Consider the following 16477-nt stretch of genomic DNA (forward strand, 5'->3'; position numbering starts at 1 on the left):
CGCTATCTCTTTTGATAGCTGGGCACCATCAGCTTTCTTCATCACAGTTGCTTATGTACCCACTTTGCCTTCAGCGATTGTATCAGGAAAGTGAGCAGCATGGAATGCCAGTTTAATAGAACAAAGTATTCTTTCATTGAGGGGGTGCTTGAGTGGAGGCCCAAAGTCCATTTCTGCAGGCACTCTTGTCACCTGCTTGCTGAACCCTGGAAAGGCTGAGTAGATTCCAGAACTTTCTTTGACCAGAGATGGGGGTGGGAACTCACAGAAAGGAAGGAAGAGAGAAAGGCTCACAGAGGGGAAAGCAGGGTGGTGGACAGGCATAACCATTCTAGCTTGAGAATGGGAGGGGGAACATGGTAGTCTGACTGTGCAGAAGGCACTGGGGGTGATGAGGTTTCTTAAGTGTACTCTGGGAAGGGAGGGGCCTGTACCACATGCTGACAAAATTTTTGGAAGAAGTCTAGTTAGAATGCTCCTTATGACGGTAACCCTTCAGCTCATGGACATTGGACACGTCATCCGGAGGAAGGAGTCCCTGGAGGAGGATGCTGAGTCAAGGTGGGAGTCGGTGAAAAAGAGGCAGCTTCTCAATGGGATGACTGACACTGGCTGCAACCACAGAGCAAGCACGGCAGAGAGGAGGCTGCACAGAAGCATGCTGGATTTCTCTGTGTTATTCAGGCGGTCACAGTGAGGAAGGGTGGACCCGTGGGCACCAGCAACACCAACAGAAACAGAAATTTGTATATATTTTCAAGTTGACATGAGATTATGTAACTAGTACGCCATTTAACCCAGCAATCACATTAATAGATATTTTATCAGAGTATAATTTATACCTAATGTTCATATAAAAAGATGGGAGAAGTGCAGAGTGGAGACCCGAGGCCCAAATGTCGACCACTGGAGATCCGATGGGTCAGTCAGGGTGCGATGTAGTACCGATGAAGAACACAGCTTTCCCCCAGATCCTGGATGCTTCCTCCCCCCAACTACCATGATCCGAATTCTACCTTGCAGGACTGGATAGGGCAGAGGTTGTACACTGGTGCATATGGGAGCTGGAGGCACAGAGAATCCAGGGTAGATGATACCTTCAGGATCAGGGATGTGAGGGGCAATGCTGGGAGAGTGGAGGGCGAGTGGGTTGGAAAGGGGGAACTGATTACAAGGATCCACATGTGACCTCCTCCCTGGGAGATGGACAGCAGAGAAGGGGGGGAAGGGAGACTCCAGATAGGGGAAGATATGACAAAATAACAATCTGTGGATTATCAAGGGCTCATGAGGGAGGGGGGAGCAGGGAGGGAGGGGAAAAAAAAGAGGACCTGATGCAGAGGGCTTAAGTGGAGAGCAAATGCTTTGAGAGTGATTAGGGCAGGGAATGTATGGATGTGCTTTATACAATTGATGCATGTATATGTGTGGATTGTGATAAGAGTTGTATGAGCCCCTAATAAAATGTAAAAAAGCTGCATGAGAATTCTTCTAGTAGATCTACGTATAATCACAAAAATGATAAACAACCCCGTCCCCATTTACGTCCCAAGAGACTAAGGCATAGAAAACTTTGGGGCCCCAAGAGTTCTCCAGATTCCCAGTCCAAGGTCTGGCAGGGAGCGGGGACTCTCAGGAAGGGAGAAAGAGGAAGGCTCACTGGGAGGCATGGGGTTTCTTAAGTGTGCTCTGGAAGGGAGGGGCCAGTATCACATGCTGACGCTGTGACTGAGCCTGAGTCCCAACACCAGCACTGGGCATGGGGTCCAATACAAGCAACCATCTGTCTCTTTCCAATGCCCTTCTCTCAGGGCTGGTCTGTTCCAGCACACAGTGACCCGAGGGGCCACCCAAGAGCACTGCCACGGGCTGGGGAGGAGCAAAGGGCAGCCCCACAGAGCCGGACATCAGCTTGTCCTGGAGGACAGCCAGGACTGACTGAGACTCAGCTGTTCTAGTCTCAAGTCTCTGCCTGAGGACAGGGCCAGTGTGGGGGTCAGGGCTGCAGCTTCGGCTCCTCAAAGTCTCTGCAGCTTCTGAGGACCCTGGAGGAGCGACAGCTTCTCATGACCCCAGGAAATGCCAAGGGGAGGATGCAGAGAAGAGAGGGGCAGAGAGGGAGAAGGTTGGGGGGTAACAGAGGGGAGGGGAGCATGAAGGGCATGGGAGGGACATAGAGGGACAAGGGGAGAAGCCAGAAACTGGGAGGGGCAAGAGAAAGAGAGGGCAGTGGGGGCAAAGGGGGGTTACAGGTAGTGGGATGAGGGGGCAAAAGAAGGATACAAAGGGAAAGAGAGGACACATAGGCACAGAGGGGACCAAGAGCCAAGTTCTGGCAGTCATCTTTGCTGTGATGTTGTGTGTGTCAGAGGGCAGAAAGTTCCCTTTGGGCACGTGTGTGTGTGTGTGTGTGTGTGCGCGCGCGCGCACCCATGATCTATGTCCATGTTCTGAGGGTCTGTATCCTGCCTGTGCTCAGGGGTCACTGGGAATGGACTGACCCCTCCCCATACCCCCAGCACAGCCTTGTGGTAAACAGACAGTGGGCTGGGGATCTGGAGACCTGGTGGTGGCCCAGAAGCTTCCTGTGTCTGAGTCTCCTGGATGTACACGGGCAGGAATTCCTGGTCCCCCTGGCTCATTGGTCAAGGACAACTGTCACCATCTGCTTCTCCAGGCCATTCCAGGTTCTTGTCCTCCTTCCTTCCCTCCTTCCCTCCTCCTCTGGAACTTCCTTCTCTCTGTCCTTCCACCTAAGAGTCCAATGTGTCTCTCCTTCTGTCCTGCTGTGATCTCTAAGCCCTGCCTCTCCCTCTCTGCCCATGGAGCCAGGTGCCAGGGGGGGGGCTGGGAGAGAGAGGAAGCCCTGACCCAGTGTGGGCCCAACAGCTGCCTCCCCCTGCTTCCCTCTGGGGTGCCCAGCTCCGGTGGCTTTTGGTCTCTTGCCCTCTCTCTGTCCCCCTCCACCCCCAGTGGCCCTGCCATCTCTGCTCCTCACTTGCTGTCTTATGACTAGAAGCCAGGCCCCTCCCTGCCTTTGCTTCCACTCCTCTGCCAGAGTCCCCCAACCCACCCCTTCACCTCTGACCCTCCCCTCCCCGCCCCCACCAGGCTTGCAGGGTCTTCAGCAAAGAGCTCTTTACCAGCTCAGGACTCAGCTCCAGGCAGGGGGATCTGCACCCCACCCATCCCCCCTCTCATGAGCGACTCACTGTGCCCTCTCAGAAGCCGGGTTTTCACTACTTTATTGGAGGACGGCTACAGCTCCCTGAACAGGCCCAGCAGCCCCTTGCCCAACTTCATCAGCAGTTGTACGAATGGCGGCATATATTCCTGCTTCTTGTCCATGTCCTCCAGCTCAGTCTCCTCACTCTCGTTGCTGGCGCGGGCCTGGCGCACACTGCCCGGGCCCCCCAGGCACTCGGGGGCGGCCTCGCAGCTCTCTGCAGGGAGGGGGTGAGATGTTGAGCGGCTGGGACCAGCGCTGCCCAGTAGGCGCCACGCGGCCCAGTCTATCCAGCCAGCATCCCCAATGGCCCTGCCTGGACCCAGGAGCCCCCATCTTCCCAGCCGTTCACCCCTTGGTACCAGCTCACCTGTGCTGCAGCAGAGGCCTTTGGAGGCGCAGCGACCCCCATACCCACAGGGCTTCTGGCCCACCTGGCAGGGCGCCTCCAGGTACTTCTCCCTCTGGCAGGCCAACGCCTCTCTAGTACCCATGAAGCAGCCCAGCTGGTCCCCACAGCAGATGTATGGCCCGAAGCAGCGGCCCAGGCCTCTGGGGCCACAGGGGAGACACTGCAGGGACCGGGGAGAGCAGGAAACATGAGTGGTCGTGGTGGGGGGGGTGATCCCTGAGTCGCTTTGAAATGGGGCTGAGCAAATGCACAGACATTGGGCGGGGCGGAGGTTCTAGGTCCCCCAGGCTTGCTTTCAGTCTCAAATTATGCCTTAGAATGGAAGTGAATGTCCCCTACTGCTCCAGAAGCAGGTGCCTGAGGGCAGCTCTGTGACAGACCTCCCCAGGCTCATTCTCAATCGGTGGCAGGGGAGGGGGGTCTACCAGGGGCCACTCCAGGGGGAAACTTCCCTCTGGAGCTCTGACCCATCAATAGTAGGACCCCTCTCAGCCCACTATCCTCTTACCAGACGCTCCTCCCACTGCCCTTTCTCTGCAGGTAGGTCCCTACCCTGTCTGCACAGCTCACCCTCCTGAACACACCCTGTCTTCTCCCAGCTTGGGTCTCTTCTCTTGATTGGCCCTTACCTGTCCCTGCTCACCCTCCTGTGGGGTAACAGAGAGGGTGGCAGACCTGAGCCTAGGCAGGGTCTGAGCTTTCAAGAGAGTCAAGCAGAGGAGAGGGTGGCCTATGGGGCTGCCCACCTGCCCACGTCCGGGTGCTGAACAGGCTGCAATTGCCTGTGGCTCAGGCAAAGGTGAACTTCAGCAGCAGGGGTTGGAGGTGCAGCAGGAGAGAAGTGGGCTGGTGTCTGGCAGAACTTCCTGCCAGCAAGCCCCAGTGGCCCGCCACTCCGGAGCATTTAGAGTGTCTCTCCTGTGGGGGCTGGTGCTCCTGTGGCCAGCAGAAGCTACAGCTCAGGGGCAGCCTGAATTGGGGGTCAGGACTGAGCCAAGAGGACTCCAGCGAGCCTCCCTGAGGGTCCCCCATGGCACAGAAGAGCCTGGCCACTCAGTTCTCCCTGACCGGGGCCCAAGCCCTCTTACCTGAAAAGTGTCTTTCAGCTTCCTGCATTCCCTCGCTGGATGGTACAGGACGTGGAGCCCCTTAGCTCCTCCCAGCCCCCCAACAGGCCGGTCCCCTGACCCACCCTATTGGTTTCTCTGCCCGGTCATGCCAAGCCTCCCCGCTCCTGCCCAGCACTTTCCATGAAGCCTGCCTGGTCCCAGGATGCCCTGGTGGCACCTGCCCTGGGCACCACACACTGGGGCAGCTTCAGAAGGGCCTCGTGGACTGCACCTGAGTCAGGTCCTTGGCTTTGTCACAGTTCCCTTGAAAGCAAGCGGAGGTGAGGGCCAGCAGGCCGAGGAAGCAGGCGGGCAGTGTGACTGTGGACATGCTGATTCGGTGCTGCTCAGCTGCTCTGCTGCGCTGCCTTGGCTTCCTGCCTATTTATGTGCACAGGTGTCCCTCAGGGGCCACCTGGCCTGGACGGCCACCGGCCCCGCCTCCCTGCCTCCCCAGCATCGCTAGATTACCAGCTTCCAAGGCATCGGTGGTGATTCAGGCGTCTGAGGACTGAAGTGGCCCGTCTGTGCCAGGCCCAGGGCGAGGCATGGGGAGGGGGTGCAGGCCTCCCAGGCTGTCACAGTCAGTGGTGTCACAGGAGCTCCTGAGCTGTGGCTGTGGCTTTTCAGTCTTGGGGAGAGGAGCAATCTAGAGACCCCTAAAAGAGTGTGCAAGTTTTCTGGCTGCCCAGAAACGGCAGCAATCAATAAATACGATCCCTGCCCCCCACCCCCATCCCAGCTCCCACGGGCAGCACCACTCAGGGCGGCCGAGACAGAGCCCCAGGCAGGGGAGTTGCTCCTCCAGTCTACCAGAGCCAGGGACAGGCAGACCCAGGCTTATTTCCCACTCGGGCCCTCAGGTGTGGGAAGGACAGGCAGGAAGCAGCTCCAACCTCTTGGTCTAGGCCCTCACCCAGCCCTGGGGCTGCTGCGTCTCTCCCAGGACAGACACACACCCCATAACAGAGTCCAAGGACTTGGGTCCCGACACTGGGAACCTTAAGACAGCTCCCTGGGACATTCCCTCCATCTCTCCCAGTCAGGGACAGGGAGGGGAAGGGAAACCCAGGCCCAGGGTGGTTCAGAGTAGAGGGGAGTTTTCTACCGCCCTGCACCCCAGTTTGTGGACATCAGGGCCTGGGACCTCTTGGGCCTGGCCTGGAGCCAGGGTTGGGGGATGCAGCCTCAGTAGCAGTTTTTGATTCAAGACTCAACACCCAGGGCCATCCCAGCTGGCAGTTCTGAAGGAGCCTCTGCTCCCTCCCCTGGGGCCACCATGTGTCTCTCTGAGCCTTGGACCCAGGAGAGCCACTGCAAGCCTCTCGGGGTGGACACCCACCCGCCCCTGGGGGCTGCTGTCTGTCTCTGAAGGAGCCACGCTGTGCAGGGAAGCTCCGGAGATGAAGAAGGCTGCTCCTCCCTGACTGTGAACTGAGGGGCCCAGTGCCAGGAGGGCGCCCTTAGACCCCCCTACCCTGCCCCTCAGGACCTGACACCAGGCCTCTCAGGGCTGTGCCCTCAGGGACTGTGAGGGCCATCTGAGAGGCAGTGCTGAGCAGTGCTTCTTGAGGGCCACGAGAGTCCAGTGACCTGGGTCTGAGTCTGACTTCTGGGGCTACCAAGAAGGGAGGGAGCTAATCCTGGGTTCCAGCCTCAGATCTGCACCGAGTTGCTGTGTGATCTGGGACAAATCTCTCAAGACTGTCACCAATCCACCGCATATCAATGAGTCCTAAAGCAGTCAGATGAAAATTCCACAATCTTTAAATAACAAGAGACTGCATGCCTCCAGATGAGAATCCAAATTACAGAATGTTCTTTACTCGCAGACCTTTTTCATCTTTCTTTCCCTCTTTCTTTTCTGAGAACAGATAACAGTTCGCTAATCTTAGCAGATCATCTCTTCCTCCATCCTCCCCGGAGCTCACATATCCACACGTGCACACACACGCACATGCACACACGCACGCAAACACGCACACACGCATGCGTGCACACGCACGCAGGCACACACACGCACGCAGGCATGCATGCAAGCACACACACATAGACACTTTGGATTTTCTCTTCCTGTTCTCAGGATCACCCCAGTGCCTGCTGGGTAAAACCTCTGCTCTTGTCACGAAGCTGGCTGGCTTCCTGTCACACAGAAACTTGCTCCTTCTCACCTCCCTCAGCCGAGGTCACTGCGCAGTGCACACACACACTCCGTGCACTCTGAAGAGGGAGCAAGAGCCAGCAAAAGGTGTGGCAAGCCAAGAAAAGTCGACCGAATTCAGCCAAAGAAAGTATTCTGACCAGGAGTCAACCACCACGGCCCCGCAGAGATGGGTAGGAAGGGGAAGGGCATGTACAACAGGAATAAATGAACAAATTATCCCAAACCCGTATCTCAATGGAGCCCTAGTGCAGATCCACATCGAATGCCTAAGTTCCTTTCAGATGAATGAAGAGCTGACTGGAATGAAGTCCAATAGGGGGCTCTCGGTTTAAAATGAAATCTCTAGAGAAGGTTACATTACTTTAAAGAAATTATGAAAAGAGTAGGGATACCAGGAGGGTAAGGGTAAGGGTAAGGTGGCGGGAGAAAAGGGGAATCGATCACAATGATCTATAACCCCTCCCCCAAGGGGACAGACACAGAAAAGTGGGTGAAGGGAGACAGGAGTCAGTGTAAAACATGAAAATAAAAAAATAATTGATAAATTATCAGTATTTTATGAAGGAGGCACGATGGGTAGTAGGGGATCAGTTGATACCAAGGGTTCAACTAGAAAGAAAATGTTTTGAAAACGATGATGGCAACATATGTACAAATGTGCTTGACACAATTAATGTATGTATGGATTATGATAAGGGCTGTAAGAGCCCTCAATAAAATGATTTTTAAATGAAATTATAAATGAAAACACTTCACACAATTTCTTGTTTGTACAGTTCCTAGGCTTTGTGAATGTGTGGTGCTAAGCTTGAGTACAAAACACAATATAACCAGGACAATATTTGTGACAAAAATTCCTCTCCAGATCAAAAGCTTGTGAAACACTACCAGAGATGCAAGTCAAACCACGCTGAGATTCCATTCTTTTCCACGAGGATGGCTCAGCTTTCAAAAGCAGAGACCTTCGTGAGGATGTGGGGCTTCGGAAACCTTGCCCAGTGCTGGTGGGGAGGCACACTGGGACAATCATTTTGGAAAAGCTTATGGAAGTTCCTCAAATACCTCCACTGAGAATTACCACAGGACCCGGCAATTCCATCCTGGGTATGTGCCCAAAGGTCCTGGAGTGGAGACGCAGAGACCTGTACAGCAGTGCTCAGTGCAGCCCCAGTCACAACACAGTTGCCAAAAGGGTGGAACCAGTGGATCTGCAGTAAATGGCTAAATAAAATGTGGTTCATCTGCTTGTGCCTATAATGGAATACTACTCAGCCAGTAAGAACGAAGTCTTCATACGTGCTACCTTATGGGTGGAGCTTGAAGACATTATGCAGATCCAAAAAGTCGATCATAAAAGGATAGATATTGGGTGGTCTTGTTTACAAAAAAATGACAAAAGACAACTGTATAGGGCCTAAAGTTTATTCAGGGTCACCCGTGGTAGGAGGGAGGGGGACAGGCAGGGTCCGCTGTTTGTAGACAACCAAAGCTTGGCTCATGGTCTGGGAAGCGTCACGTTGATTAAATGCAAGGCTGCCCAGCTGACTATTCTAAGTGTTGCCAATAAGTTGGATGTCTATATGTGTCAGTCTGGGTGGACTAGAGAGACACATTCATAGACAGGCATATGTGTGCATGAAAGAGCTTCATATAAAGCAAAAGCAATCGAATACTGAGAAAACACCCCAGCCCAGTCCAAATCAAGTCCATAAGTCGGATATTAGCCCATATGTCTGATACTAGTCTATAAAGTCCTTTCAGACTCAGGAAACACATGCAATGATTCTGAATGCAGGAAGATCACAGGCCAGTGGGTGGGAAGTATTGTGGATCCAGTGGGTGGGAAGTATTGTGGATCCAGTGGTGTTGTAAGCTCTCAGCACTGGCAGGGTCTCCAGACATGGCTCCTCCAGCTCAGGGCACTAGCCTAGTTCCATGTGTCCTGTCAGCTGCAATGTCTTGCAGGGAGTGAGTCAAGAGAGAGTGTCTCCTGCCTCCAAGGAGGAAGACAGGAGTTCCCAGAATCTTCAGGAGAAGACCATGCCCACACAGAGGCCCCATTGGCTATGACCTGATTGACAGGCTAGACTCCACCCCTTCACTCTTAATCCTCTCAAATTTAAAAAGGATTGTATAACTACCACACTACAGAAGGTTGAATTGACAAAAGAGTAGCTTCCGAGGCTGCTTATGTACAGCCAAACACCGCCTGGGATTGGCTCATTGCCTGGACGGTTAGGGTCTTGATTTCCGGGGACATCTCAGTTAACTAGCCTTGTAAGGAGATCAGGGCTCCCGCTCTGCCTGCAGCTCATTGCTTAGAGCCTGGGCTTGCAAGCTGCCATCCAGGGCACAGTCGGTGTCTGTGCACCGGCAGCAGCAGGGGAAGACAGCCCAGAGTAGGAAGAAGGCATGGGATCTGTGGCTGATCCCTGCACGCCCAGGCTCCTTGCCGGGAGACCAGAACTGCATGGTGACCGGCTGCCGCTAGGAACCTTTTGATTCCCGACTCAGGCGCAGAATCCTGCTCAATAGGTGGAAAATGCACAAAGAACTTGAAACTCTCACGGACTCCACCCAGACTTTCTGGAGCCCTGGAGGTTTGGTGGACTCCCTGAAGTGGTGGTTCTTAAGACCAAGCAATCTTGTATCTTTGTGAAGTATGTCTGCCCTGAGCACTGCTTGTGCTCTTTGAAGATGCAGATCAACAGCAAACAGCAGGCCAGAGATGAGATCAAAGCTGGGCCCAGCGAGGGCAGGGAGCTCGCAGAAGGAGGGGGAGAGGGTTATCTGCGTCACTACATGGTACAGGTAGAAACAGGTGCGTTGGTGCGTTCTGCTGTGTCTTCTCATTTCCAAAGCTTGTGCAGGTTTTTTAAAAGCTGGTGAATTCACGTCTTGTCCCCAAGTTCCAGGCCCCCAATAATGCAGACCTGTCCCACCTACTGGATACAAAGACAGCTCCCCACTCCCCGCCCCCCCCCACAGGGGTGACCAGTGGTCCTCATCCTTTAGTAGGGCTGGGGAAGAGTCAGCCTCCTCCCTGCCCCTCCCCAAGGAGCAGATGAAGGGAGTGGCAGTAATTGTGTGCTGGGGGGTAGCTAAGGGGAAGACAGATGGGGAGCTTGGTGACCTTGGGGACCTGTGGGTGTGGGGTGGGTGGAGTGGAGGGGGGCCAGGGTCAAGCACAAATTGGGGGAGCAGCACGCCCCTCGGAGCGGACTAGCTGTTCAGGAGGGAAAGGTGACCAGAAGTCCCGATTTTTAAACAAATTTTCCCACATTCAGCAGTGTTTTTATAAAGTCCCGATTTTGGGAAAGAATGCACGACAAGCTAAGGTATATGGTTTTCGGCTGCCATGTGGCTATTTTGCCAGGATATGAGTTTTATCAATGGTGTCCTGCTTTAACAATATTAAGTTCTGCTCCATCCCTTCCCCCACCCCCCACTCCCCACCCCCGGACCCCAGCACTGGGCCTGGAATTCTGAGAGCTGCCCAGGAGCGCGCGGGACACCATACCCAGCAGTGGTACCAGCCAGCCCCCTTAAAGTCTGGCCTAGTTACTGGAGTGGGAAAGGAGGAGGGGGCGGGGCGGGGCGGGAGGATAGGTGGCGGGAGATGCTGGGTGGCAGGCAGGCCAGGGCACAGGTTCCTCTGGCTTTGGGGCTTTCTTCTCCCGCAGAGTTCTAGAAGAGACTCTGGGAGCAGCTGTACCCTGACCTACAGGTTCTCTTTGAGTTGGCATTGACTCGATGGCAGTGGGTTTGGTTTTAGAGTTTTTTGTTGTGAGGTCTGACCACTAGTACATATTTCCCCAGCCCAGTTTCCATGCCTACTATACTCACGAGGCGACAGCTCTCAGCTGACTTACTTTGTGATCTTTCTAACATGCTCTGGTCTGCGTATGCTCTTATGACTCCATTACAACTGTGCCTGAGCCTGGACGGGTCGAGCTGCAGCCAAGAGAAGCGTCGACTACTGTTTGCTTGTTGCTGGGATTTCGGTTGCTAGCCTTATCGCGGTTCTGTGTGTTAACTAGAGTAAGTAGCATTTGTGAACCGGTATTAACAACATTTTTGAGAAGGATCATCATTAATGGAAAAGGAGGAAACAATTGAAAGCTTTCAGTTAGAGAGTTTACACAAGTGTTATGTTCACAGAATTTAAGAAATATTACATTTAAGCAATTTACACTTGTATTATCTAGTATTCAATGTGGGAAACAGAACAGGGAGGAGACTCTATGTGAGTAAGGTCTCAACACTCAGACGTTAAGGAGTCTGGGAGGCCAAGGCTCCCGTGGAGGGGACTTTCACAGCTGTGGGTTGGAGACACATCCCACTCACATCCTCCTAAGTACAAGTTATTCCCCATGATGCCTCCCCCCCCAATGTCAAATTTAAGGTGCTGTTTGCAAATACATGGTCGCTGACTTGGGAAGTCAAGTGCTTGAAGGTAATCTGCCTGAAGGTTGTCAGTCATTGATTGAAGGCAATCAGACCCCATCGTCTCTCCCACCCTAAGGAGAGCGCACTCCCTTCTGATAAGGGGAATGGATGGTCCCCTGAGGAGAGCGCAAAGACACCTAAGGTCAAGCCAGCTCAGACTGCCAACTTGATTCTGAAGTCCACCCCTCTTGTGAAGGATGTGCCTTCCTGTCACATGTGTGCCTCTAGTGCTGGGACACCTCGAGCTGGTCCCTTCCTGTTACGCGCATGTCTATCGCACAACCCCTTCCTGTTAGGACGCATGTACTTACCATGGCCTGCGTACCCCAGATTATGTAAACTCGTGAGATTACATTCCTAGCTCTCTGCTCGGACCTGGCTCCTGAAGTCATGACTGAGGAGGTGAGCCCTTGCTTGCTCAATCTTATCTGATGTCTCTTTAATTTACCCCTCAATTACACAACTGCCCCTTAACTCATTCGGTTGTGGAGACTGGTCCCCCACCATTCTATGACTAAAATTAATAATAAACGTTATTAAGAAATCTGCATGATCTGGTAGGAGACGCTCTTGGGGGTGAGGGAACGGGGTGGGGGGTGATGGCCTCTTCAGCTATTCCAGTGATGCCAGTGCCCGAGGTCGCCATGACTTGCAATGAACTCAGGAACCACGGGCTTGGTTTGGTGGGTTTTCAGACGGAAGAGTCTGGCCATCTGGTGAAGTCACACTCGGAAAGTGTGTGTGTGAGAGAGCGCGCTCCTGCTGGGGTGTTCAAGGACGTCCCACAGAACACAGGGCTGTTGGCCATGGTCAAGGGCAGGCAACAGGGAAGATTTCGTAGGCACTGTACTAAGCCCTTGATATAAAATGTATCCCCTCCTACTCTGCATAACTCTATGGAGGAATGGGGAGGGGACTGTAAAACCATGATCTACCTGTAAACCTTCAAAACAATTCACAATACACTTTTTTAATCTTATGCATGGAGGACACCTTTTTAATGCTTATCCCATGCAATAAACAGGGCCAACAGGTAGCCTACAATGCCCACAGAGCTGGGAGTCAGATGCTTGCTTCAGCTTCAGAGCTCAAAATCAGCTCCTGGGGGCTAAAAGGTCCACACCGTTTGTGATGTAGCACAATTCAAGACCGGGGCCTGATGGCCTACGGTCTGGCTCGGGTTCAGGGGACTCCCCCAGGGACTTCCCATCTCCCTCGGCACCCTCCGGCTGTCTAGTGTCTCTCCTCTTGGGGGGAGAAAAAAATGGGTGCTCCCTCTGAGCCTCACTCTTCTCGTTTGGAATACCCCCCTCCCCTGCCCTTCAGGGCCGAGCAGGAACCTGGCTGTGCGCCTCCTGATCAAGTAGGCCAGCTGGGGTTCACATCAAGTGGTTGTGTTCAAAGGCCCCTGACGAAATGGAGCTCTGCTTGTGCAGAAGAAGAGTCCATCAAGGGGGTGTGGAGGAGTACCCCCAAGGTCACTTTATGCATGAGCACCCTATGGGCAGGCAGGAACATAACGACTGGACGAGGAACTGCTCAGTCTCTTAATTCCAGCCGCTTGGCTTGTGTCACACACTTGGTGTCAGCTCTGGCCTGGCCATCTTCTATCCCCATCTATTTCCTCACTAGTCCACCGCCGCTAACAAGAAACTCAGTGCCCACGCCTCCCAGGCAACCTCCCTGCCCTATTCCCTTGCACTCTTGGTAAGTACAAATAATCTTTTCTACATATTAGCATGTTTTCTCTAAGTGAGGTCAGACCATTTCTCCTTTGTAACAGACTGGCTTGGCTCAGCAGCACGTCTCCAAGATTCACCCACGTAATGGCGAGGGTCAGGACCTCCTTTCGCTCAAGTGCCAAGTATTATTCAACCGGGGGTCTGTACCACGGCCTGCTTGTCCGCTGATCTGCTGATGGCCATTTCCGTTGCTTCCCTTTTTGGGCTATTGTGGAAAGTGCTCCGATTAAGATTGGTGGTCAGGTGCCCGGGGCCGTTTCTACCTTCGCCTCTTCTGCGTCTAGACCTAGGATTGTTGGCTCATGTGATAATTCCATGTCCATCCTTTTGAAGAACCACCAAACCACTCCATTTTGTATTCCCACCAGCATTAAATGAGCGTTCCTATTGCTCCAGACCCTCTCCAATGTGACTGTCAATTTGTTGCAACAATGTGCTGTCTTTGCCCTTCTAAGGCTGGGGGGGGCTGTATCTCATTGCAGGTTTGATCTCTCAGGGCCCCTGGGGATGCTGTTGGGTAAGCACTGGCGAACTGTTCAAACCCACCAGCTGCTCCTTGGGAGAAAGACAGGGCTGTCTGCTTCCATAAAGATTGACAGCTCACTGAAGATACAGCTCAAGGAGAGGGGCAGGTCTGCCCAGGCCACTCGGGAGCAAACTAAGAGAGAGAAAGAGAGAGACCCGCATCCTGGCTTACTGAGACCCGAGGAGGACATTCCTGCCCGGAGCAGCCAAGGCACAGAGAGGAGCCTCCAGGAGACACAATGTCCCCTCACCGACCCACAGCACTATAGGGGACAGCACTGGAGACACAGTGTGGGCACTGAGCCTGGTCTGACGCCCCCACAGGAACAGGGGAAACAGGAAGGGAGCGCAACAGAGCAGCAAGGGGAGCAAAGCAATGAAGTCCATGAGGAATCTCAAAAGTAGACTTTGGAATTGGGAGGCAGGGCTTGGCACCTCATCGGGAAACATTCATAAGGGTCAGCAGACAGACCTGGAACTATTTATAGGCCTTTCCTTTCCTTTTTCCATGTCTATCTATATAAGATAGGCAGGATAAACAATCCCGAGGAGAAAACAATGGGACATGGGAGAGGGAGAGATGGGGGAAAGGTAGGGAGAACCAACAAACCCAGGGACAAGGGCACAACAAGTGATCTAAAATCAATGGTGAGGAGGGTGTAGAATGCCCAGTGGGGTTTGGTCACCTTCAGTGTAGCTGACAGGAACTATTTAGAGCCCAGTGAAGGGCAAACATGATGGTGGGACAAGAGGAAAGTAAACGGAAATAAAGGAAAGAACTCAGAGGCAAAAGACATTTATGGAGGTATAAATATAGGTACATATGTAAATCTATTTTATATAAAAATGGGGATATAGGTCTACATACATATGTTAAGTATTAAGGTAGCAGACAGACATTGGGTCTCTACTCAAGTACTCATTCAACATAAGAACACTTTGTTTTAATAACCTGGCATTCTGTGATGCTCACCTTCCCAACAAGCTGAAGACAAAATGGGCGCATAAGCAAATGTGGTGAAGAAAGCAGATGGTGCCCAGCTATTAAAAGATATAGCATCTGGGCTCTTAAAGGATTGAAGTTAAAAACAATTGGCCATCTGGCAGAGGAGCAACAAAGCCCACATGGAAGAACCACACCAGTCCATGTAATCATGAGGTGTTGACAGGGGCAGGTATCAGGCATCAGAGGACCCAAAACAATGATATTGGTACAAACAAGGGGGTTAGAGTGGAGACATAAAGCCCACCTGTAGACAATTGAACATCCCCTCTCAGAAGGGTCACAAGGGAAGGATGAGTCAGCCAGGATGTAGTATAGCACCAATGAAACACAACATTGCTCTAATGCTTCCTCCCTCCCCCTACCTCCACTATCGTGACCCCAGTTCTACCTTATGAATCTGGGTAGACAGGAGCATGTACACTGGTAAAGATAAGAGCTCTCGACACACGGAATCCAGGACAGATAAATCTCTCAGGAACAGTAATGGGAATAGCGATTCCATGAGGGTAGGGGGAAGTTGGGGGAGAAAGGGGGAACTGATCACAGTGATCGACATATAACCCCCTCCAGGGGCACGAACAATGGAAACGTGGATTAAAGGAGACAGCAGTGTAACATATGAATATAACAATTTATAATTTATCAAGGGTTCATGAGGGTTGGGGGTGGGGGGAAGAGAAGCTGATACCAAGGCCTCAAGTAGAAAATGTTTTGAAAATGATGAGGGAATCATATGCACAAATATGATTGATACAATTTGTATCAATTGTAACAACTGATGTACCGATTGTTATAGGGGCTGTAAGAGCCCCCAATAAAGTGGTTTATTAAAAATAAATAGATAACAGATTGACTGCTTTGAGAACTCTGTATGGGCTTGCTTTGCAAGGAAATCCACTCCGCAGCAGTGGGCTTGTCTAAAGAAATGGCTAAGGGTGTGGAGCATCTTTCCACGTGCTTGTGGACCCTTTGGATGTCCTCTCTGGTGAAATTCCATTTTTGTAGATTATAAAATAATTTTATTATGGGTTGAGATAGTTAAGGTTTATTGTGCCAACCTGGCCGATAAGCACATGGGGGGATTAATTGAAGGGCAGAGAGATAAATGGCTCTGTGAACCTCGCTTTTCTTGTTTTCAGGTCTCTTGCTTCCTGATGGTTGGACCAGGGTGCAGCTGCCTTAGCCTGTTCCCTGCTACAACTAGCAAGGCTCACTTAGTGCGAGACATCCCTAAGGCTTACCTACCCCCATGCAGCCCTGGTGCTGGAGAAGCTGTATGGAGACCCCTGCCAGCGCTGAGATGCTTACACCGCCACTGGATTCAAAGACTTTCTACCCACTGGCCTGTGATCCTCCTGTATTTGGCATCATTGTGTGTGTTTGAGGAGGACTTTGTAGATCGGTGTCGGACATATGGGCTAAGTTGGATTTATGGGCTTGGACTGGATGGGATTGGGATGCTTTCTGAATGTACACTTACCCTTTATATAAAACTCTCTTATACACATATGAGTTTCTGTGGATTTGTTTCCCTAGTTTACCCAGACTCACACACAGGTGTTTTCATTTATTATTAACATTGAATAGAATAGACTATAGAATCATAGACTAGAAATGTGGATGACATAAATCTACATATCATAGACTAGATAGGTGGATTCATATAAACAAAATAACTTTTTTTCAACTTTTTTTTAAGAGTTGAAAAATCTGACTGTGAAAACAGATTACCACTGGTACAGATAGGAACTGGAAACACAGGGAATCCGGAAAGATGATCCCTTCAGGACCAGTGGTGAGAGTGGTGATACCAGGAGGGCGGAGGGAGGGTGGGGTAGAGAGGG

General features: G+C 52.2%; 1 protein-coding gene across 1 annotated transcript; it reads right to left on the minus strand.

Moving 5' to 3' along the window:
• Positions 1-3258: 3258 nt before the first annotated feature.
• LOC142422629 (neurophysin 2-like) lies at positions 3259-5078 on the minus strand. Its single transcript, XM_075527969.1, has 4 exons — positions 4980-5078; positions 4268-4285; positions 3597-3798; positions 3259-3443 (listed from the first exon to the last, which is right to left on the minus strand). The coding sequence occupies exons 1-4, from the start codon at positions 5076-5078 to the stop codon at positions 3259-3261; spliced, it is 504 nt and encodes a 167-aa protein (XP_075384084.1).
• Positions 5079-16477: the final 11399 nt, after the last annotated feature.

Source organism: Tenrec ecaudatus, chromosome 12, assembly GCF_050624435.1.
Source record: "Tenrec ecaudatus isolate mTenEca1 chromosome 12, mTenEca1.hap1, whole genome shotgun sequence".
Taxonomy (NCBI): Eukaryota; Metazoa; Chordata; class Mammalia; order Afrosoricida; family Tenrecidae; genus Tenrec; species Tenrec ecaudatus.